Source organism: Synchiropus splendidus, chromosome 15, assembly GCF_027744825.2.
Source record: "Synchiropus splendidus isolate RoL2022-P1 chromosome 15, RoL_Sspl_1.0, whole genome shotgun sequence".
NCBI lineage: Eukaryota > Metazoa > Chordata > Actinopteri > Syngnathiformes > Callionymidae > Synchiropus > Synchiropus splendidus.
Genome location: NC_071348.1, coordinates 14,159,092 through 14,184,043, shown reverse-complemented (window position 1 = coordinate 14,184,043; position 24,952 = coordinate 14,159,092). Strand labels below are relative to the sequence as shown.

The following is a 24,952-nucleotide window of genomic DNA, read 5'->3' as shown; positions in this document are numbered from 1 at the left end:
ATGCTCCCCGGTCACACCTGTCCTCATCATGCCCTGCTTTACATCCACCATCCTCAATAGTAGTCTTCCTCATCCTCTTTTGCTCAGTTGCAAAATAATATTCATAATGCTGAAATCATTCAAATTAATCTGTTGCTGTATGTTGTTTCACCCTTGGCAGATTGATAAAACTGAGAATACACGAGAAAAACTGAAACCAGACTCTGCACTTCATGAAAAGAAAGTGTTTCTTTTTCTTTTTTTTCTTACAAACAGATGAGTAGCCCTTTTCAGGTTGAGACAAAGTGCCTCAATGTTGTCGTCGACCACCATCGATATGGCGCCACTCCCTTGTCATACCTGTCTATCCACCCGGGCTAACTGCTGTGTTGGTGCTACCTGGGTGGCGCGAGAGGGAATTTCATTTTGACCAGATGAAACACGGGTGAGCTGAGATAATGAGCTTCAGTGATGAAATGAAATCAAGAGTCGGACTGTTGTGATGGGAATTCAAAAAACCGTGGTGTCAAATTCTGAGGGCGTAGAATATAATTGAACATATTAAGCAGATATCTAATTAGTTTATGGGGAGCAGTGTGCAGATAGGGCCATCTGGGTCGTGTCAGAGGAAGATATGAGTGGGAACCATCAGCGCTGCTGGTACGGCTGAATGCACGAGGCAGGGGGGATGAGATGAGATGTTGAACTGCAGAATATTCAGACGAGTCTCGCTCAAGCTTAAAGGTTCAAGTTTTATTTGCATGGAGTCCTGCTGTTCATAAAAATAGCACAGTATAATAATGTCTAAAATGTTTCACGGAACATTGACGGCTCTCATGATGTTGGTGTGACCAGACCCCGGGATCCACCCCGTCACCACGATCACCATGTCTCCAGATTTGAAGAACCCTCTGGCTTTACCTGTCATGGCCCACAAGAATGAGAGAGTGAGATGAGCAGCTCATCTAAACGGGGAGAGGGAAGCCCAGCAACTGACCGATGTCCATGCCGAAGTTGACCCTGTTGTCGACGTCGTCAGCCCACACTGGCGCAGGCAGAGGGTGGAAGAGCACCGGGAAGACACCTCGTAACAGCTGCGCTTGTCTGGCCACCTGGAGGTCGGAAGAGACGTGTTCTCAACAGAGACTGTCATGTCAGCATGTCATCTCTGCCTCTCAAGGGTGATATGATCCTGCAGGCTGCATCAAGCTGAGACTTTCAAATGTCACTGCCACAACAGAGACGGATCTGAGATGGAGCATCATCGGCGTCATGAGGAGTCAGCACACTCATCATTCAGACAGAGCTGAGCCAAACGGCATACCTCTCAATTTACCTTCACAAATAGACACACGCTTCGGAGAGTGAGTAAAGAATACAATCACAGATGCAAACTGAAAGCCATCTCTGAAGGCTGGCTGAACTGAGTGTCAACCGTTCACAGAATCTCTCCGGAACCATCATGAGACGACACAGTCCTCTTCTGTCAAAGGTTGGTATACGACGTCATGCAGTTCCGTGCTCACCTGGTCCAGATGGGCTGCCCTGACCTGGAGCTTTGACCCCACCCCAGGCACATGCACTAGGCTCCTTCTGCTTATGGATTAACTCTGCAAGACTCTCACGTACTTGTGGCCTACTTTAGTAGAACTGATAAAAACTTTCAAGTAACTTCAATGGAGCCATTAAGGGGATAGTGCTGTGCACCTTCATCACTGTCTCACTATCAACGCAGGAACAGCGTCCCGCATTAATTCTGGTGTGACTCATCAACTTGAATTGTTATTTGTTGTTTTTTCAGTTTACTGAATCTACCTGCGGGCTTCTGGTGACACCGATGATCGGACAGCGAGGGCGATACCTGGACAGGAGGTGAGCCGACCTGCAGGAATGTAGAAGATAATGTTTATATATGAGGAATGGATGAGAAGTAACTGACTGCTTCAAAGCACCTGGTGAGCCGATTATGTGAAGATGAACTGCTGTTTTCATTAAATACACATTCATTCTACAGACGATCGCAGCTGCAGCATGAATAAAATAATAGGTGTGACGTCAAATTCTGAGACGCTTGTGGCACAAACAAAATTTAAAGATTGTTCATTTGAAGATCATTCTGCTGCTGGATCGAGAAAGAACAGAAAGTTTGTTTTCTATCGGTCTTGTATCAGCCTCCATCTTTACCTGTCTCAGTCATCCACCACAGTCACACATACCCTCCAGATGTCCCCCTCACATCACATCCAGGAACCTTACTGGTTGGCTTCTTCAATTATTTTAGGATAATACACAGTTTAATAATTGCCAAAACTAACCCATAAATACATGGGAAACACATGGAAATGAAGTGAACTAATATCAGGAACATTTTTTAAACTAGTACAACCAATAAATATTAGGTATAGAAATTATAGAAGGGAAAAAGTATCATATAAAAACTGTATTTCCTCTGCTTGCTCTGTACTGAACTGACGGGCTTGGAAAACTTTATCCTTATTACGCGGGTTTATAGGCTTTTTCAGATCAATTTTAAATCTCTTTACACTGACGTAAATGTTTTCATCTTTAAATGTTGTGTCTTTGTTTGCCCATCTGCAGAACTTTAAATTGCCTTGAACTGGAATGGCAGAATGCAAATAAACGTCATGAGCAGGATACAGTAACCAGCTGTGAAAGATTCCAGTAGCTCCACTTGTTTAATATTTCACAGCTCATCATCTGTTTACGGCGCTTCATTTAATATTCAAAACTCGAACTTGAGCAGACACGAGGAGACGATGAGAAAAACTGCTCTGTCAACAGAACTCGGGCTCTGTGGAGGTGAGTAAACAACAGCAGCAATACTTTTACGAGGTTCCCTCTTGGAATCTGTGCAAAGGGAAGGATGGCAGACGTTTTTTCTTATTCCGGCCCAACACCCGCTGAGAAGAGCCAAAACATTGAAACCTAATTTAGTCGGTTCAAAAGGCCACATGAATAGTTATGTGCCCAAATGAGGGCCTGCAGCTAACACAGTTAAACATATCACAAGTAATGACCATCATGCTGCTGCTTTTAACCAATACGGACACTTCCTACAGATTAAAATCCTTGTAGTAAATACTAGCACTTGACCAGCAAACCTACAAATGTATGTTACTGACTTGGTAATGTCAACTGAATGGGAAGATTTGTAAAACGCAATGTGATGGGGAGTTATTGGTTTTGAAGACCACAAATGAGGGGGAAAAAAAGAGATTAAAATGCCAATGAATTAAATAACAACACAAAATGGATGAAAGTATAAGAGAGGGAAACAAACAAATATCAGTGATCCAACTAGTATGTGGGGGGACACACCTGCCACTTGTGGTGAGCACGATAATGGCTCCAGCGCAGCACTTAAAGGAGGATTCAACAGCTCCTATAGCTGTGACCTCTGTGGGGTCAGATGACAGCGGGGTCAGGCGACGCAGCTCCTCAAACAGCTGCTGGTGGTAAATGGCTGCCTCTGCTTCCCTGCAGATCTGAGAGCCGAGAGAAAGAAGCATTAGGCTCTTATAGACAGTGAAGGGCTGAGAATTGCTGAGGATGAGAGGGACAAACCAAGTGCATCATAGCCACCGCCTCGACAGGAAACAGTCCCTTGGCGGTTTCTCCAGATAACATGACACAGTCCGCTCCGTCCAGCACGGCATTCGCCACGTCACTGCCCTCTGCTCTAGTGGGCCTCGAGTGAGACACCATGCTCTCCAGCATCTGCAGGCACACTTTGCTTATTTTATATTTTCACCCAATAAAAGAATGCATCAATCATATAGCCAGGCTCCTCATGGTTGTTTTTATGCAGCAGCGACTCGCATGAACGGCCAGCAGCAGAAGGCACACAGGCATAATTGAACTCCGGCATGCATGGGTGTCTGTGACAGATTATTATTGGCAAGGCAGAGACTCGGTATGACGAGTCAATAACCAAGGCAGACAGTTGGAAAGTAATCCTCCAGCACTGGCTGAGAAGATGTTTCTCCGTTCATGTTAAGCTAATTTCGGAGAGTTTAAGTGCATGTGGGGTTTTCGGTCTCAAACCTGTCGTTCTCAGTCAAGAGCCACAGCATGACAAGACCTAGTGTTGTGACTCAGCATGTCCTCAGGATCGTGCGTCTGCTGTAAAGCCTCAATGTGTTTCAGAAATTAATTCACTGATATGTGTCTTTACGTAACTTAAACATACGGATGTAGGCGGGTTGTGTGTTTGTTCCTCTCGAGCGTTTGTTCCTCGCTTCACTTTGCGTTATGGTGAAGGTTTTGTTTCCATCAGTGTGTGTTTGCCAGATGTATATCAGGCTGAGTCAGCAACAGTGACGTAACACCCCTTCAACAAGAGTTTCCGTGCTAAAACGACCACAGCTTAACTTCATGGCCGGTTCAAAGAAATAAAATACTAAACATAGAGTTTGGAAATCAGCAGGTGACAAGAGGACAGGAAAATATTTGTGCGTCAACAAGACAACAAGCAGAATCATTGCAATATTTAAATATGTAGTGAGATTTAGATGTGTGACTCCTCAGGCAGACTGTGATCTATGGTGCTATGGTATGGTATGCTATTTTTTGTAAAAGTCTGTGCGTGGTAAATGCCAAAAAAATGTAAATCCAGGGTAACGTCACGAGAACATAGTCTGTGTACGTCAGGTACAGTGCTCCGGAAAAGGAAATGCCTTTATTTACCACACGTAATCTGGCTAACTGAACCTCGGAACAATTTACTTTTTATTATGTTTCAAATATAGAGGAGTGATTGTGCTCACATGGCTGCAGCGATTCTAAGATAACTGTTGATGTTGGATGGATGGATGGCTGACTGTGGAATATCTTCCCTTCTTGGAGACATTTGCCAGTTAATTACTGTATGTTTCCACCCTGAAGTTTTTATTCAACACTATTATAATTAAATTAAATTAAATTAAATTAAATTAAATTAAATTAAATTAAATTAAATTAAATTAAATTAAATTAAATTAACAGTTTGCTCTTCAGATAACAGGGAACCTCTGTAAGTGCAGAGTGTAAGACATTAAAAGAGCTTTAGTTTCAATAAGGTGATATAAAAACTTGAATATAGCCACCATCCTGATTTATTGTGCTATTGTCAACCTGATGCAAAACAAACTGAAATATTTTGATGCTTAAATGTTTGTATGGGTCCATCATTAGTTTCACTAATATACAAAATTCATTCAAATTGAAAAATGTGGCTTGTTGTGGCAAATATTCTAGATTTTTTTTTTTTTATCGAATCTCACCCCTAATTTTAATGCTTTAAAGTCTCAGCTGAAGTGCTCCACTCAGTGGCATTCATGGCATAACCTTTTATTGTGATTAAAGCAAATGTCAGCGAGAAGAAGCGGGTAATGCTGACATCTATTTCTTGAATTTACTATTATCCACCAGGCGCCCAGTTGATTTGGATGACCAGTCTGGTCTAAAGACGGGGCGCTGCTGCCGAAACTCATAATGGTGTGACCACTGTGTCTTCGTGTTGGAGGGGGTGTATACGTGTGTCTGACCTGAGTGGCACAGATGACAGGTTTGCCCGCGGAGTTGCAGCGTCCAATCATCATTTTCTGCGCGATGAAGACTTTCTCAGCTGGGATCTCAATCCCCAGGTCGCCCCTAGCAACCATCACTCCGTCGCTCTCAGCCAAGATCTCCTCAAAACTGACAGATTAGGAGGGAAGCAATTAATCTTTCGGGTGGATTTCAGTGCGTCTTGAATATATCTGGAGGAGGTTGTTTTACTCAACAGTGAGGACGCGGAATCAAAAATGTTTATTAATCTTTAAACAGCCTCCTGTAATTCCTAATCCCATATGACAACTATTAAAGCAATGAATCAGCTGAGTTCAGCTATGGAGAGACTTGAGTAATGGTGGCACATGAATGTCAGGCACATTAACAGGCAGCTATGACTCACACAGACAGGTACCAAGTCACAACATCCAGAGGCCATGTTGAACCTGACAGCAGCCTGACATTAGCGGCCTCCTGTCAGAACCTCACTGTTAGTTCCAGAGACAATATTTTCCTAGGCTTTTTTCACTTAAAGTAGACTTTAAATCTTTCACCTTTTTGGAAGCACAACCCACCTCTTCCCTGGATCCACCTATCCAGTAGCAAAATGCCATTGTGTTGAATCTTGACGGCACCGAAACAAAAGAAAAAATTCACTCACTTTTTGAGTCCTTGCCGACTCTCCACCTTGCTGACGACTTTGATGTCGCGACCGTGGGGCCCCAGAGCTCGTCGGACATCCTTGACGTCCTGGGCCGAGCGGATGAAGCTGGCAAACACCATGTCCACGCCCTGGGCCACTCCAAACCTCAGGTCAGCCTCATCTCGCTCACTGACCGCCGGCAGTCCAATCAGGTCACTGCCTGGCAGGTTGACACCTTTGCGGCTGCACAGGACACCTCCGGACTCCACCACGGTGTCCACCCAGTCGGGACCTGCACAGGAGGACAAAGGATGAGCCAGAACTCTTCATGATGAAGGAGTGTTCACGTGATGAAAGCCCTGATACCTATTTCTACCACTTTAAGTCCGATAAGGCCGTCATCAATGTAGATCTTGCTGTTCTTCTCCAGGACCTTGGGTAGGTGGGGGTAGTCCATCCAGACCATACTACCATCTGTGTTGTCTTTGTCACTCTCGGCAGTCACCACTCGCACATGGCTGCCCTTTTCCAGCGTCACCTCCTCCTCTACTTTCTGCAAAAACACACAACAAATCTGTCACACTCACTCACTCAACCCTTGGCAAAATTGTCCTTCTGGCTGACTCATGGAGCTGAAGCTGTCATGTATGATGGTATTAATAATTCATATTACAGCGTCTTCTTTTATCTCAGGACTGGCTGTAACGACTAGTCGGTAGGTAACACACTAGTCGACTATGTAAATAGTGGTTAGTTGTGGACCTGGACTGAAGTTGAACACATTTCTTGAGTGATCATAAGTCTAAAATATGTTGACAGGAAGACAAGATAAAATCATTTTTAGAAATTGAAAAATATAAAGTGCTTTTGACCAACACAAAATTAGAAAACTTTTGCATCTTCCTGTGACAAAATGGAAAAGTTAGCGCCCCCACTCATTAGCTGGGAGTCATTATCTGTCAGTTGGTGACTCAGTTATTGACGTTTACATTTGGGTTTCAAACATGCAACCTGCAGGACAACCTGATTTTGAGTGCTGCCGATATGTTTCTTCAAATTGTTGCAAAGTGGAGCGGTGTGCTGCCGACAGCTTCTGGTCACGTTTATTGTCAAGATCAATCAATAAGCAATGCTGTTATCTTGGTTGCCTATGTGGGACCCGGAGATCAATATGTTGGATCATTCTGTTTGTAAAGAACTGCAACAGTGGCCAGAGCTGTCCAGAGCTGTCCAGAGTGAACCGATTTACAAGACTCAAGACCTACTCTAGTAAGTATCTGTCTTGCAAGTATCTGGAACAAACTGTGGTCATCACTGGAGGAATGGTGTTTTTAAAGTAAATATAATGTAGTAATTTAAAAACTAAAAAAAAGAATCAACAACAGTCTAGTTTTTCTTCTATCACTCCAACACCCCGTTTCCCACACGGCTGTGTGCCATCAATCAACTCAATAACATGGCACACGCACACGCTGGTAAAACCTGCAACCACATCTATATCTATAGAAAACAAAGAAAACACCTAAAAACTCCGTCCGCCACCAACTGCCCTCCCACAGGTGCATGCAAAGACATTTTGGGGGGCTGGTACTGAAGCCAGAAAAACAGGCACCCATCACAAACATATTACTATTGTTGTTGTCACTGAAATAAGTCTAGTTTCGACAAATTTTAACAAAGAAAAAATGTCTATGTGCAATATTTATTTAGAGCTCTTGACATGTCAGTCGTCTGGTGGTTAACCAGTATTGCTGTGAAGCGATAGGTTGTTGATTTGCATCTGGCTTTAATGTTTTGTTTCTCTTGTGCTTTTATTTTGTTATTTCCTGTGTTGTTTCTTCTCTTTCTCCAGCTTCACAGCAGCGCAGCTGGATCCCATTCCGCTGATCAGACTCCACTGATTTCTACACCTGGGTTCCAGTCTGCGCTTCCAGATGGTTGCTTCGCTTCCTCACTGTAAACTCTCTCTCAACCCAACGTTCGCTCATGCTCCTGTTTTATAGTTCTAGATTCTGTGCGTGCTTGATCTTCTTTCTGCCTTTCTCCTTAGTTGGTTCTCTTCACTCAGTTTTCTGTTTCTATGTATTAGATTGTGGGTGAGTGCTTTGTATAACTCACCTTTTGCTTTCCTCCCGTCATAGTTCGTCCGTGTGTGTGTTTTCCACCACTGAGCGCTTTCAGTTTATTTGGCCTCGTGAGTTAATTTCCAAATGCGTTTGTGTTCTCCCTGTTAGTTAGGCTTGATTTATAATTCACATCTTTTCTGTTTCAGGTTTTTCCCCTGACCTTGAGTGCATCTGCGTCATTGGTTCTCCATTCCTGTTCGTCTTTTGAGTTCTTGCGTAATTGTAGATAAACCTTGTTAAATCTACCTTCGATCTCCTGAGTCTTCTGTCAGCCTGCAACAATCCAGCAATTGGGTCTGATCCCGTAGACGGCCATGACACCAGAGACCAAGACTTGTATATTTAATACACTGTACTGATGAGAGAGCAACGTTTGAGGATGAAAATCCCGAAGAACAAGAGGGGTATGAGGTGGCATTCCATCGTTTCAGGAATGTAGTCCCTTCCATTTTTTAAATGGTGAAAAAAAATCTTTCCACCCTCCTGAAAGTTTTTTACAACTTCACTTCTGGGAATACTTGATACTCAATTTAAAGACAGAAGCTGCAGGACAGATGGAATTGGAACACCAGAGGCCCCCTTGTAGACTTCACGCTTCACACATCGCTGAACATCTAGAATCGTTTGGCTTAAAATTGGGCAACATGCCCCACCGTCACTCCAGCACAGTCAAGGACATTGATGAATCTCTTCATCTACTTAACGCGTTCTCTAAATACATGAAGTGCTGCTATTCGGTTCTGTTTTTAGCAGAACCGAATAGCAGCACTGAGAATGAAAAAACACAGTCGCATCACTGAGCCCCGCTCCCTTCCATCCTACTCAACGACAATGACTTGGTTCCCTCCTCTACGCAGGAATAAAATGACTAAAGCTGAACTAGAATTTTTTTTTGTTTGACTGAATCCGAATTATTCATGGGCTCTTATTGTGTCGTCGCAGCTATTGTGTGAGAGTGAAAAGTGGCATGGAGGCTTCAACATGTCTATTGGTTCCATTCTAAATGTACCATCATGACCTCTGAGACCCAGGTCGGTCTAATTACCGCACGTTGACAGAGTCTATTAGATCAAAATGAGAATTCGACTCAGCACCGATAGAAGCTACTGTTGAAATAGCTATAAAACTGCTAAGTTGCTTCTGCTATCTTGAAGGACAAATGAGTTCTTTGTCATGAGCAGCACCACGACTACATTTGGAGAAGCAAATGGAAAGTAACTGTATAAATCTGGAGTGACAAGCTCCCTCAGCCAGTTGACTTGTATTGGGCTTTGTCAGTTAGAAGTGCTTGCTGCTGACAGCCATGAATCATTCTCAAGCAGGTGACAGTCTCCAACTGCTGTAATTGCCCTAAATAATGGCTCTCTGTTAAAAACCCCCATTTTCCCTGCAACCTTTTAACATAGTCATGCGGTTAGTGATTGCTTGTTAAACTATGTGGGAGATCCTGATTGGAGGAAATTTCACAACATCATTATGCCAGGATTGAACCAAGATATTACAGCCTGATTTAGCCGGAAGAGGTCTTCAGCGTCTCTGATCTACTGGTGATGCGACAAAGTAACAAAAACTGTAAGTCTATTTTTTGACACAAAAGCAATGCCTGACGCAAGAAAATGTTTACCCCTTTCACCAATCCAGTGCGAATCTCCGGACCTTTGGTATCCAAGGCGATGGCAACGGGTCGATAGTACAGGGGGTCAGAGGTGATGGTCTCCACAGCCTCCCTGATGTTCTTGATGGTTTCCGCATGATACTGTAGCAAACATAAAATAACCAGGTGGTGAGTGAAGCGTGGTGATGCGTGCGAGTCGAGACACTCACTTCATGTGAACCGTGAGAGAAATTCAGACGGGCAATGTTCATCCCCGCCTTCACCATCTCCTGGAGTTTTGGGACTGATCTGGACGCAGGGCCTGAGGTGAAATTCATGGACATTAGAGTCATCTGCCCAGTATGCAATGGATCTTTTCCGTCCTTGACTTCTAGAAGTCATAACATTATGACCACTTGTGTATGTATTTATATATATATATATATATATATATATATATATATATATATATATATATATATATATATATATATATATATATATATATATATATATATATATATATATATACATACATACATACATTATGCTGGTATAAGAATATAAGAATATTTGCCACAAGAAGCCACATTTTTCAGTTTGAATGAATTTGGTATACTACTGAATCAAATGATGGACCCATATATACATTTAAACAACAAAATATTGTTTATTTTGCATCAGTTTGACAATAGCACAATAAATCACAATGGTTATATCACCTTATATTAAACTAAAGCTCTTTTAATGTCTTAATATTTGTATAAGAATTTCAATTTTGTAAGAATTTCAAGCATATTCAGAGTAGTGGAAACTCTGGCCATTGTGTAGTGAAAAACCTCCCTGAACAAAAGCAAACAGATGCTTTTGTTTGCTTTTGTTCAGGGATTCCTCCATGTTTGTTGTTGTTGTTATCATCCTAGCTGCCACGTGTCATGTGCCTCAGAGTGGACCAGGAACTCCTGCACTTACAGAAGTTCCCTGTTGTCTGGAGAGCAAACTGTTCAATTAAATTAAATTCTTATTTTGTTGTGTGTATATATATATATATATATATATATATATATATATATATATATATATATATATATATATATATATATATATATATATATCTCCAAGCTGCTATGAATATTGCATTACCCAACAAGTTGAGTGGAGAACGCTAAATAATGAAGCACAGACATCTTCTCACCGATGGTACAGATGATGCTGGTGTTGCGTGCTGTGATTGGCTCCTGGTCAATGTCCAGCAGGCAGAGATGCTCCAGGAAGGTGTCGGCCATGCTGGCGTCCAGCTGCTGTCGCTGGATGAAAGAGTCCGGCAGTGTCATCACGTCTGAGTAACGTCTGATTCGGACTGGAACTGACAATGCTGATTGACAGGGAGAGAGAGAGCGAGAGAGTCAATCTGACTCCAAAACACCCAGGGTCAACAGGTCAAGCGAATCCGCAGGTAGAGGAACTCTGGTTGAAGCTGTCTTTATGAAGCCTGCTTATGCTTTGATTCATGAATTCAGACCGTCATGAAAAAGAAAAGTAGCATTTGATGAGAAAACCACAATAATAAATCAATAATTATTGACATATATTTGTATATATTTATTATCAATGTCTTCAGCTCTGTGTTACTATTAAAGATAATCTCTTCTTCCTTCATTGAAGAATACAGAGCAAGCTTTCTTGTCTTTAGAATTGTCCTTTTTGATTGCAGGTATGGAAATACCTTCCCCACAGGCCCCTCTCTACACTGCACCCTCCCAGTATAGCCAATTAGATAATGGACTCCAGGTTCAGCAAGGTGGAACAGAACTAAAAGCTTTGAGCTGGTACAATGGGACTCATTTGAGGGGACGTCACAGTTAGTTAAGCTTGAGTCTTCTCACCGCTGGATAGAGGAGAGAATCAGGCAGAGGAAAGGTCAATGGTGAAGAGTACAGACGGGAGAAAGGCGGGAGAATAGGTACACAATGTGAGTCATGTGTGTGCTGGATTTGTGATGCAGCCAAGAGCTTTGCCACCGAAGCCTCTTCGTGACTTTGTCTGGGCATCATCTTGCATAGCCTATGAATGTTTCTGCTCCTTTTTTTCTTGTGTCGCTCTAACCTCCTCCTGGTGACCCACTTCTGCCACACTGCTCATTGTGTTTCGCACGAGATCTTCTTGACACATGACACATACAAACACATCCACGCACCAGCTGAAGCACACAGGTGCCTATTGTTTAAATAATGACTAAAACACCAGTGTGCGAGGTTTCAAAGGCAGCACTGAGAAGAGCAGGCGAAGGTGTGACCACAGAGACCACTGGGTCTCGCTGTTGAGTTCAAATTGAATCACTGAGGTGTCATCATACCAGCAAATCCAATCATTGCCGGGCAGCCTCAGCAACCTGGGTACCCCCCCCCCATCAACTTACACATTTTGGGATCCATCTTGTCAAAAATCTTGTTGACTTTATTCAATAATTCCTCCTCAGGGCCCTCGCCAGCGCCTCTTCCGTGTCACGTCCTCATGGACTGTTCTGAACAAGCTGTAGCTTGTCTCAGTCATTCACTTTCGACCCTTCGACCCGTGTCACCTATCCATCTCTCCACCCCCTGACAAAGGCTGGGTTCATGCCCCACCACACAGTTGTGTTACTATAGTTGGAAACCTCTTAGTCAATACCTCGATAACTAACTTCCAGAGCAGTCAGCAGTTCAAAGTGACATTTGTAAGTGGTCGCTATCGCTGAAGATGTAGTAATAATTAACCCAAATGACCCAAATCCATGACCGCACCTCAGCGGTTTCTTATGTCATCGCTATCTAGCTTAGGTCTTGTAAAAAGAACCAAGCTTGAAGTCAGTGAAACCCAGCACACTGTATGATGAACAACATCATTTCAAAAATGTCTATTTTTCATTGACTACAAATCCCATCATGCACACTTTGTTTGTTGTTCCATGGCTAAACAGCAGGTAACACACGGAAATATTGAGGTTATACCTGATAAACACCTTGTAATCCTCGATCTAGTATTACAGCAACGCTACTTAAATTATAATATCGTGAGAGCAAACATCAATGTTTGTAGATGGCGCTGGTTAATGAATCCTGATTTATAATTCAGCAAATATAAACACTGGTAATGATATTTTAAAAGGGCACAGCTGCTAATCGCTCGTGGGTCTCAGGAAACTGATGAGTCATTCTTTAACTTCCACTCTTTAATACATGCAGAGTCACGCACGGATGGTTCGACCGGGAGTGTAAATCTTTAGTGGCAGAGCAAACAGACCTTTGTACCCGACTGGACTGCTGATAGTGTCCTACCACCCTGTATACTGGGCTATAAGAGAAGACCATGGCGGTTTTACACCCAGAAGGCAAAGTACAGCCGAAAACAAGCCAAATTACGTGCTCTTAAAACTTCACTGTCACACTGGGGGACACTTGAGTTCGAGTGGCAGCTTCACTTACTGTGGCTTGGGGAAACACGATCAATTTACAGCAACAAGTGAAGAAATAACTCCTCAGAACTCTCCGCATGTCTAGATCACTCGCTTGTACAAACACAGGCAGAGGAGTGAAATATCTAGAACAAACCTGACGGGTGGGTGAAGCAGCCACTGAGACTGGGGAGTGAGTTGGGAACATTTTCATGGATCAATGATCATGTGTTTAAGCGCCATCTGATGGAGAAGAGTGTGGACTTGTATGGTTTGTCTTGTTTAAGTCCAAGAAAGTCGAGAATTCAAAAGCATAAATGGTTTCAAATAGGCATTGTTGTGGCTAGAGACTGCTAAATGTGATCCTTGGTGGAGTCTCTGGCTGCAGGATGAGGGTGTATATGGTTCTGATGTCTTCACTGGACGTCACACCAAGCCGGAAATTCAGAAGTACCTGGATAGATAGGTATACAAAGATGTCAACCAACCTTGATCATCAGAGTTTTTCTAACTAAGTTTTTCTCCTGTATACAGTGTGTACGTTCATTCACTTTCAGGTTATTCTATTCTGTCCGTTATTCTCTTTTATGTATTTATTTATTTATTTGTTTACATTTTTTTAAAAATGTGAATTCAATCATATTCTTGGGTCATGTTTTTTCTTTTTTTTTAACAATTTCTCATCAAGTTTTTTTTGTATATTCATAACATCACATGGTTTGTGAAAAGCAATGCAGTTTTTATGCCTGTGCTTATGGTAAACGTTATATTAATTCCCTTGATAAAGAGCACACGGATTGTAAAATTGGACAAAAATGTAAGAGAAATTTTCAGTTGTGATTGAAAAGGTAAGCAAAGAGTATCCAAGCTAAGCGATGCGAACATGGTCTTCGATGGCTAAGTCTATCAGGTCTAGTCACAGTAAGATAATAAAATCAAATCTTTGTTTTATATTGCGTGCTCTGAGACCAAGGGGGTTGCCAGTATTATTTAAAATCCCCATATATTATTTTTTATAAGTAGGAATAGGAACGCTTGCGTGAAAATAATAAAACATAATAGTGGTCTGAAACATTCTCAAGAGAAAGAAGAACATAATAACAATATATAATGTATTCATTAGGCATTAAAGAGAATACATAACTGAATATATATGAAAACACTATTGGACACAATATTTTCAACATCAATAAGTAGTCTCACCTTGTTCTAGAAGCCCTCACTGTTATTTGTCTACCGTAGACATCCTTTCAGTTGACTCACATGCATGAGGAAAAGTTGCATCTCATTTTCGGCGATCCTCCGTCCGACGCACTGTCGGGCACCAAATCCGAAGGCCAAAGATCGGAATCCTGCTCCATCTGCTCCTCTTCCTCTTTCACCTTCCTCCCCACTGCTCTCCCAGCGGGCAGGGTCAAACAGATGTGGGTCCTGAAACACAGCTGGACTCCTGCCGAGCGGGTACAGACAGGCCTGGACCATCGTCTGTGGAGACACTCATGCAATCATTTCAAAAGCTTCCAAACACTTCCAACATCAGTGACATAGACACTCACGCCAGCTGGAATCTTGTAATTCTGGATCACAATATCTTTGACTGGATAGCGCTGCACCGTGATCCCCACTGGATACAACCTGACAGATGTGTTCATGTTAACAGCTCGCTCAAGCACAGACACATGACTGACAATCAATTCTCATTTCTGATATCCGCGAGGTGAATAGTGGCCTCTCTTGATGCTCGTGCATCCTCCACTGTGCTATTGATCTAAGGACCAGTTTTTTATTTTTATCCACCTCCATCATCACCTGTACTCAAAGTGACACTCAAGGAGAGATCTTGTTCAACTGACAGCTGAGAGTCAGCAGCTCTGCGATTCCTTTCAAACCTACTTTGTTGCTTTAAATGTCATCAAATATTTACCACTGCAATTCAAATGAATTTAATATTCAATGTGTTTACCTGCCAGTGCAAAACAAAATGTGATGCTTTCGTGAAGGAAATGTGGGCAAAGAAATTGTCAGAGTTTTATGAGAACAGTCACTTCTAGGTATGAATGCATCCTTTGCCAGACCCCTGATAATTCTCTCTCTCACGCACAAAAAAATGCAGCCAAGCCCTTCAACTGAAACTGACAAGGTTCTAAGAAATTGTTTGGTGCTCAACGATGCCGAGATTTGACCTTTTATCACGTACTTCAGTCAAGTTCTGAAGCACCATGACAGCTGGAATATTGTGTTTTGTTGTTGACTGAGTGTTGAGTGTCACCTGAGAGTCTCTTTCACAATGCCCTTCAACAGTTTGGCCCCCTGCAGGGCTTTCTGGACGTCTCCACCGCACTGAGCCCATGATGCTCTCACTTGCTGTCTGACTCTCTCCTGTACCTCTGGGTTTCGTCCCAGCTCAAACATGGCAAACTGCAGTGGTACCGCTGTCTGGAGAGAGCATGAAGGTCAAACAAGTGTACGGCACACACACACAATAAACACACAGACCGTGTCGACTCCACCAGCCGTCAGCTCAGTTAAGTTTGCTTTAATTCTGTCCAAAGACAATTGTCCTTTCTCCATCAGTTGGCTGAGGACTCCAGTGAACTGGTCCCCAGCAGCACCAGTCTTGAGCGACATTTGCCGGTACCCCTTTTGGATCCTCGCCTCGGCTATGAGAACAGAAGGAAGGATGAGCTTGACTATTTATAATACCAGATCTGTGTTAAGCAATACCATGGCTAAAAATGTGGTCCCATGCCATGGCATGTTGGGTCCAGATGGGGGCGCCAATGCGAAGAAGCAGGCGGTGGGGCAGGTAGAGCAGAGGCGGGGTCGTTGCCAACATTCTTTCCACTGCCCAGATGAACTTCTGAGACTCCAGAGAAGGAGAGGCGGAGAACAGGCCGATCCTCTCACCGTAGAGGACATGACAGCTCGCTGGGCCGAGATCAGACAGATGCACAGTGATGAAGATGATGATGGGGAGCTACTCAGCCACTGAAATTACTGTTGAAACTGGAACCTATGAATAGCTCAAGGTCAAATTAATCCATGAACTGATGTTAATATTGTCTGTAAATCTTCTTCAGATGGCTCCAAAAAAATAGTTATTCATTCATCATGCTCCACAGCAATTTGAAACCACAGCACCAGCTATTCCCCTTGGACTTCAAGCTTGATGAGTGTTTATTCAGTGGTCCTTTAAGAGCAGGGAAGCATGACCAAAGTCATCAACTTGCCCCTCCTCTCCTCCTCCAGCATGCACACGTGCTCACAAACTCACTCAGGAATTCACACTTGTCAGTCCAGACACTGCAATCACGCACATGAAGGCAGCAAACCTGGAGGAGGAAGTGGCGACTTTCATCAGCTTTGTCGCTCTATTTATAAAGGTGCCTGCTTGACCTTGACCTGCCAAATCTTTCGTATGTTTTCCAGGGATCCTTCCACAGCTTTCCTTTGATTTTCACAATAGGTATTTAAAGAAATCTCTCAGATAAACTGTCCTCTATGTGGTGCATTAGGAGTCACGACTGACTGAATTAGAGGGTACAGCCCTCCTCCCTGTCCTGACCACTGGAGCTCAAGGTGAGCGCTGCTTGAGAAAACAAAAACGGAAACCTTCCTCTCAGATTCCTATGGTCTTAAAGAGACATCACACGACGCTTGCATTTCTTAGTCATGATGTTTTCGTGAGTGATGATGACCTTCCAGTGCGAAGCAGAAGAGGTCAGGACTGGGGTCGATGGTGAGGCTGCGTCTCCTCTTGTCCCCCACTCCTTCTCTTTCCACCTTGGCTCGCATCATTCGACAGAAGTCTCTGGCCACTTCATCAAGATGAGGGATGAAGCGCTTGACCGCTGCACTCATCATCACTTCCTTATTGAGGAGGAGGCGGTCGGCTCTCCACTCCTCACCGTTCCTGGGGAGAGAATATTAATTATGTGGCCCACATCGCGTTTGTCCCGTCGGAACCGAGACAAAAGGAGTGTGATTTAATGAAAAAGTTGATGCCATTCTGAAGAAAAACCTGACGCACTCATACTGAAGAAGAACCAGAGCACAGGTTGCCTGGTTACAATCTCTCACAGTCAAAAGAACCTGCATCTGAATGAGCTTTTAAGCTCAACAGCCTTGAAAGACCTGAATCCTAAATGAGCTTATGGAGGAAATATACATCACACCAGGCTTGCTCTTGTGAAATAGGAGTTTAAAAAGGTGCTTTTTGCTGGTCAGTCAATGAATATTGTGTCTCAGAAGACAGTGAAAACTACTGATTTAGTGGCTATTCTTCAGGAATGACCTCAGACAAGGTGTTACTGACTTGAGGAAGACTCCTTTGCTGTGCTGTCGAATCTCTCTGTGGGTGGCCCAGGGCTGCAGAGTCATCCGCTGAGGGTGGAGACCCTCGGAGCGGAACAGCTCGCTGATGTCTGCTGGCAACATGATGTTCACGGTGCTTTGGGTGCCGATGTGTTCTCTACAAAGACATTAACACAACATCATTTGGGAAATAAGGGTGATGAAGATTTGGCAGACGCCAGTCCCATCAGACTCAGACAGACTCGTAGTCCACCATAGCACGCATGCAGACTATGTACAATCACCACTTAACCTTTTACAGACTGAGGGAGGAAACCTGAGTGCAACAGGCACTGGATCCAAGTTTAGATACAATAGACGTTTCAACTTGAGTTTGAAATGATTTTCTGGAAATTCCTCTAGCAAATTTCTTTGTATCTGACTGAGCTGCTGTCGTACCTGTAGATTGGACCGAGGGAGCTGAAGGTCCTCTCCATGTGCTTGTGTAGGAAACGAAAGCGATCTTCTCTCCAGAATTTCACTAAATTCACCCAGCCACTCCTTCCTGTGTGAGGGATCTCCTCGAAGCTCCTCACTCCTCCATCCATACTCGACTTCCTTATTCCCGAAAAGACTGGAGCGCTATCATTCCTGGCATCCACCTTCCTACCATCTGTGCTCACACACAGGCCCCTCTGCGGTCCACAGAGCAGGCTTCTGGATGCTCCAGGTTCTCTCATATAGATTCTCCTCATCGTCCCAGAAATGTTCCTAGCAATCTAGCGTCTAGCGTCTTGTCATGCTCCCTGCAGCTGCTCTTCCTCGTGTGTCCCTGAAAATCCTTGACTCCGCTCTTCCACTCTGATGAACAGATAAGAGCAAGTGATTTATGAAACTGGAGGTTCTGAGTTCAAGAGAAACGCAACACAGTTTGTACGTCAGCCTGGGAGACTCAAATAGCCAAACACACACAGGACATTGAGTTGAGTTGGCAAAGACAAATTTAATAACGTTTTTCTTTTACAGCATGTTGAAACTATTTTCTGATGATATTCTGTTTAGAAAAAAGACTATCTAGATAATACTGAGTTACCAGTATCATTTGGCTCACAAACAGGAGGCGGAATATTATATCATCACAGAGAATTATTTACAAATATAATATATACATGAGTGCATGTAGTTCCCTGAGGTCCCTCACTTGTGAACAAGATCCAGGTGGATCTATCGAGAGAGCTGAGTTAGCTCATTCAAAATAAATAAGAATATACTCTAAACAAAGCAACTCTGCAGTAACTTAGATGAAACTACTACACACAGGAATAAGAAATTATTCTAGTAACTGCTGTGCTTTTGGTGTGGCAGTTGATGATTGAGCTGAGATTTTAGCTATGATATTTTTTGCGCTGGTTTCCAAAGATATAGGTTCAAATGCAGTCTGAAAATCAGAATTACTGCATGCGAGTAGCAGCCCTGAAGGGGCCTGTGCTTTCCCTTGATCACATGACTTTACATGCACGCACAGGGGCTGGTGTGGGAGTGGTGGCCCGGCTGGTCTTGTTTCCACTCAGAGCCGCACCACCAAGGCCGAGGCCTTGAAAGGCACTCAGCAGGTTGAAGCGGTCGTCCTTGGCCTTAGTTTGTGGATGAATGATCCTCGCCAGCTCGCGGGGGAGCGACACTTTCCCCCCGACGGACCTCAGGTGGTTGGTATCCTTCGTGTTCTGCACCAGGAGGAGACACAGTCAACCACAACTGCATATCTCTATAATAGACTACAACATAACTGAAAAAGTCATTTTAAAAAATGGCATGACTGACACCACCACACTGACACACACCTCGGAGAGGTTGTATTTCCTTCTGAAGTGAGCTCTCATCGCAGCTCGCTCTGCATTCTTCTGAGTATTTGTTGCTTCTCGTTGCTTCCTGCAACCAGAGAGACAAACATAATACCGCAGACTCATGCTGTGCTGCGCTATCTCTGCTGCACATGTTGCCACTGAATTGAGATGAGCTCAGCGCTAGCATGAATGAGAGGGTTCAATTTTCCCTGTCACGCTGCCACTGTCTACTCGCCTCTCCTTCTCCAAGTCGGCCCGGTAGGAGCGGATGATGGAAGCGTCTTTGGCATATGCCGCTCGAGGGGGTGGGCTCTTCTTCAACTTGTTGCACCCTCCTCTTCCGCTACTCCTGTTCCTGCGTTTGGCACACAACCTCCTCTCCTTCACCGTGGTCACACAGCTGGTCAGCCTCCTGATGGGTGTCCTCAGTGTCCTCTTTAATCTCACCACAGACTCCATGGCAGACGTGGAGCGACTCCCTAGACAGAAGTCAGACTGTGTCTTCTTCACTCATGTTGCAGATCCAGCAGAAGGGTGACATCAGAGTGGGACCTATGGAGGACACAGAGGACTCTAAGATGAGACACTCACTGTGGAGTTGGAAATGGAGTGTACAAATTAACGTCCGTTGCCCAATAAGAAAAAAAATTGCATGAGAAGTGAGGCAGGCAGGCAATATCCATGTCCCCACTTCTTGTCAGACAAGGATGGACAAGTTTTGTTGTTGTGTCCAGCTAGTCCAGGACCAACAGGGAGCCGGTCTACACCGATCCTCTTCATGTGCTCATTTAGAGAGTCATGTGGATGTTGAATGATGGAGAAAGAGACCCCTGGTAAAGTGAGTAGAGGAGAGCAACTGAGAAGGTTCGTGGACCTGGTAAATGAAGAGGATGGGTGTGTCCAGGTTGGAGACTGACTATCTATGGTAGAGATGAATGAAAGAGGAAGGTTGGTTGTTATTATTCTTTATAACATATGTTGTTTAATAATATTATTTCAGCAATTGTTGAACATTTAAAAGTTGAGTCAAAATGCTTAGTTAGTATTTAGAAAATAAAAGATGTTCTTAACATAATTTGTAAAGACAAAAATGACCCAACATTTGCAACAGTACCGTCATGATAACTAGAATCATCAATAGCCAAGATAAGATTTCAGCCTCGAACAGTCAGATCTGTGTCACAACTGCGTTCACATTCCAATCATGATTCTCAAATCTATATTCTAACTTTTCCCACATATATGAGATTATCCACTCGCATATTTCTTATTCGAGTGAATAAATCACAGAGCATTTTGTGTTGGACACTGCCACATCATTTTTTCGATGCTTCTCTATTCTTTGAAACAATATGAGTCATGTTTTGAGCAGAGAGGCTGGATTATTCTCACCCATGCAGGTGGTCACAGTTGGCTGCAGACTCTCAGCATAAACCCTCCTAAAGCTCCAGATGGCCCCCAGTGCCGCCAGACTGTCTCTCTCCTCCAGCAGAAAGACGGTCAACACCTTCCTCTCCACGGGAAGTTGTTGTTTTGTGCACTCCTTTGTCCTGGCGCTGCGTCCCACGTCTAGTTGAGTGTCCTGGTCTCCACAAGTGGCTCCAGCTCTGCTCGGCTCCGGCGACTCCTCTGTTCAGATTATCGCTTAACAGACTTAATGAGGGAAATCTCATTAGGCCAGGCAGGGAATGCACCCGATGACTCACGTGTTTGTGGTGAAAACGACGGCTGATGTCAGTGTGAGTGACACACGCAGGCTTAGTCTTCATCCTTTGTTCTGCTGCAAAGCTGCATTATCTGTTTTCTCCACGCATGAGCAACAGGTGACCCCTGAAGAGCCGGTCATGTCAGCTTTGGTTCTGCTATCGAGAGGTTGTTGGACACATTATTATGAGACCAGCCAAACAGGAAATGAAGTGGCTGATAAGAGGCAGGAGAAATGAAACACCTGACTGTTAACACTGTGATTTAGAATGAAGAAACACAAATACGCCAGTGACGCCGTGAGAGTGTTTCTGATTTGCAGTCACAACCACCCGGATGGGACTAATAGTGACACATCACCATCATACAATTTCAATGTTTTGTGTGTGTGTGTGTCAGAGACCTTAATGAATTAATTAATGAAGTGAAAAGGATTTTAAGGGAAATGTTGTGAGTCATTTTAACAATTCGATTCACACCATGGTTTGAGGTTGCCAATGCAGTTCAAGGAAAATGTTGGTTCATTTAGAACAATATGATTCGATTCAGTGACTTCATCGAGTCAGTAGTTAAGACAAAAATGGTAACCTGTGTAACCGTGAAATAATAACCTGGATGTTAGATTCACTCAGTGAAAACTCTGGTTGCTTCTTGACAGGGAATCAAATGTAAAGAAATTCTTCATGCAAACATGTCAACAATCAATGGCAATTCAAATTTTAGTTGGAAAAGAAGTGACACCTGAGACTGAATTTACAGAAAGCTAACTACGGAGAATGAGATGTGCAAAACACATTGACTGTTGGACCAAATTTACAAATAGCGAAACACAAAACATTTCAAAAATATTTATTTAATTATTTGTTTCAACTAACTTTTCCTGAGTTTGTAAGTGTCTTTCCAAGTTTGTTAATGTGTTTTTTCTGAACTCTCCAAGTCTAAATTTGTTTCTCAGAGTTTGTAAATGACTTTGTGAATTTGTTTTAACAGCTGCATTTAGTTGACTCCCAATGGCAGTCGGAACGATTGGAACAAGTGGGACATTCCAGCAACCACTTCTGGATCACGTCCATAATTTGGTCCCCAACCTTTTCGCATGAGTCATCGGAAAAGTTCCATACACTGCAAACACAATTACAAACTCTATATGCACGCTTGTGTTTGTTTGTAAATTTGTTTCAAAAAGCTTGTAAATGCGTTTTGCACTTCTCAGCGACCATAGGCTAACAACCAATACATATAAAATATGAATCATCATATTAAAGTATGAATTATTAATCAACTAATTCAGATAGAAGAAATTTAGAATTATATTCGCACCTTTGTTTTTAGCCATACTATAATATTTGAACAAAAAATAAAAAAAACAGAGGCTAACTTCCAAGGTAAAGAAAACAAAGTCTAGTTCTTTTCTCGCGCTCCTGCATCCACTCCATCATCTGTATGCTGTCAATCGAGTGACGTTGATATTGTTGTACATCGATAAAAGTGAAGAAAACGTAAGTATATAAAGTCTATGGATGGATGGAGCGCACTGCATAATTTCCTATTATTGAGCACTGATCAATATATTTGGATGGCAGGGATATTAAGCAATACCTCGATCTACAAGATGAATCCCAACAACCCTAGTTTAAAACTGTCCAGGAGAGAAATCTCCTCCGTCACCTTCACTTCTAGTTTGTCTTGTTTCCCCCATTAAATATTATGGGTAGCTGGATTGTGGGGGAAACCCAGCCAAAATAATCCTTTAAATCAACTCAGAGACCCTAAAAAATAAATTCCCATACTGAAAATCCTCTCATGCGCCACTTCATAACTGTATTTGAGAGGTTTTAATCCAGCCTGTTATATGTCGTTTCACTGTCATGGTTATAAACAGGATACTTTGGCATGATTCCTTTGAGTGCTTGATCACTGATAATGTACTTTGAAATGCATTCTATAGAACAAATGTTGGAAACGTTCCTTCACCAGAGACTCCAATTGAGCACGCTTCTGCATTTGTATTCAGTGGATGTTGTCCTTACTGAGCCGGGGCTGAGCTGTGACGTCGCTGTGCGTCACACTCAAATACTATTTTCGGAATGTGAAGCAGGATTTTAGTCAACTTTTATATTTTTTTATGTCCTGACTCTCTGTGCTCACTCTTTTGCCCTGTTTGGCGGTGAGTCAGAGTGGAACATAAAATCTGAGAGGCAGACCTCTGTACTTCAACAGGATCAGAAGAGGCCACGCCCTCTCAGCAGGAGCTCAATGGAAGACTGAGGATCTGCTTTCCCTGGAGGGAGGACAACTGAATGAGAGACGTCTGAAATAACGGTAGAAATAATGGCTCTTAAATGAAACCGGACTGATTCAGTCTTGTTTTTTCAATGCAAAGTTTAATATAGACAACACGGATTATTCGATTGTGGATCGACTGAATGAATCCACTTTGTCACAAGAAGCCACATTTTTCAATTTGAATGGATTTGGTTTTTAACTGAATCAAATGATGGACCAATACATATATTTAAACAACAAAATATTGTTTATTTGCATCAGTTTGACAATCGCACAATAAATCACGATGGTGACTATATTCAAGTTTTTATATAAACCTTATTTAAACTAAAGGTCTTTTAATGTCTTGAAAATATTTGTACATGAATTTCAATTTTATAAGAATTTCAAGTACATTCAGTGTAGTGGAAACCCTGGCCATTGTGTAGCGAAAAACATCCTTGAACAAAAGCAGACAGATGCTTTTTTTGTGCATAGATAGATATAGATATAGATGTAGATATAGATATATGGATCCTCCTCGGTCAATGTGGTTGGTCACACTGAATGTTTAACATCATTGCAAACCCAACATGTGAAATTCTTTGAAGCATTCAGCAAACACTGAAACTGTGATTTACAATCCTGATCATTGGGCAGAGCTCAACCTTTCATGTCATCCCACCACAAAGAGCCACTTAAGAGATTCTGAGTGGCTCAGTGTCAACACGTGACACACGGTCACTGACACCGCAGCTCACACTCTTAAACGCTTTCCTCATTATGTGAATATAAACACCTGTAATTGGAACTCACACACACATACACACACTGAACAGCCTGCTGACTCACTAAGACACTGACAGAGAGAAGGTCAAGGCCTAGAGAGGATTTGGGGACGAGATATGTTCGCATGAGAGAATATCTGTGACAACGCATGCAAGGACATGTGACACGTGTGCAACAAGTGTGGCTAATGCTTGCCTAGCACTCACACATAGGCACACTGGTGGGTGGTAAACAAATGATCGGGCCCCCAGAAGGTCCGCAGAAAAGTGCAACAAGCCTGTGCACACAGTGCCTGCTTACAGGGTCTGGCACTTCTCTCAGTAAAGAAACCCTTGACTTTCAGTTCATCGATGGTCCCACAACAGGCGTGTCAAACCCAACCACACAAGGGCCAAACTTTTGAAACAGTCGCTGAAGGGCCTTTCACTGGGAATAATTGGACCATTTCACTTCTCCTCGAAGCACAAAGATACATCTCCTTTCACGTAGTGTCAGGTGACAACATGCATTGATCGTGATCTAGTGTTGCACAGCATCGAAGCTTCTCAGACACTGGTCCCCTCATAGCTGTGTGTCTCTCAGAGCTTTAGCTCCTTCTGCAGGTCTTCTGACATCATGCTCAAGCCCTCATCTATCACATGATGATAACATCACGTTGATGATTCCAATTCAAAGGGAAACAAGTCACTTTGTACACATTTTAATTCTATCAAAATATGAAACTACCAGAGT

The 24,952-nt window shown here is 43.0% G+C and overlaps 3 protein-coding genes across 5 annotated transcripts; all 3 read right to left on the bottom strand.

The window, feature by feature from the left end:
- Positions 1-744: 744 nt before the first annotated feature.
- On the bottom strand, positions 745-13,606 carry pklr (pyruvate kinase L/R). Of its 3 annotated transcripts, none has more exons than XM_053887680.1 (12): positions 13,483-13,606; positions 11,088-11,267; positions 10,123-10,214; positions 9,923-10,054; positions 6,539-6,725; positions 6,191-6,464; positions 5,526-5,676; positions 3,565-3,717; positions 3,319-3,485; positions 1,795-1,861; positions 977-1,091; positions 745-900 (listed from the first exon to the last, which is right to left on the bottom strand). In XM_053887680.1, the coding sequence occupies exons 2-12, from the start codon at positions 11,224-11,226 to the stop codon at positions 794-796; spliced, it is 1,584 nt and encodes a 527-aa protein (XP_053743655.1). In that variant the 5' UTR covers positions 11,227-11,267; positions 13,483-13,606; the 3' UTR covers positions 745-793. The 3 variants fall into 3 exon arrangements, with proteins under 3 accessions (XP_053743655.1, XP_053743654.1, XP_053743653.1); XM_053887679.1 differs by lacking the exon at positions 13,483-13,606 and adding an exon at positions 13,357-13,450; XM_053887678.1 differs by lacking the exon at positions 13,483-13,606 and adding an exon at positions 12,312-12,811.
- LOC128771861 (cytochrome P450 11B, mitochondrial) lies at positions 12,943-18,482 on the bottom strand. The gene is made up of 9 exons (XM_053887681.1): positions 18,078-18,482; positions 17,641-17,796; positions 17,024-17,238; positions 16,050-16,253; positions 15,822-15,985; positions 15,595-15,761; positions 14,882-14,960; positions 14,589-14,810; positions 12,943-13,779 (listed from the first exon to the last, which is right to left on the bottom strand). Exons 1-9 carry the CDS (start codon positions 18,371-18,373, stop codon positions 13,669-13,671), a joined length of 1,614 nt encoding a protein of 537 aa, XP_053743656.1. The 5' UTR covers positions 18,374-18,482; the 3' UTR covers positions 12,943-13,668.
- Positions 18,483-18,614: 132 nt separating this feature from the next.
- On the bottom strand, positions 18,615-21,093 carry LOC128771862 (complexin-3-like). The gene is made up of 4 exons (XM_053887682.1): positions 20,855-21,093; positions 19,694-20,014; positions 19,460-19,543; positions 18,615-19,342 (listed from the first exon to the last, which is right to left on the bottom strand). The coding sequence occupies exons 2-4, from the start codon at positions 19,919-19,921 to the stop codon at positions 19,118-19,120; spliced, it is 537 nt and encodes a 178-aa protein (XP_053743657.1). The 5' UTR covers positions 19,922-20,014; positions 20,855-21,093; the 3' UTR covers positions 18,615-19,117.
- Positions 21,094-24,952: the final 3,859 nt, after the last annotated feature.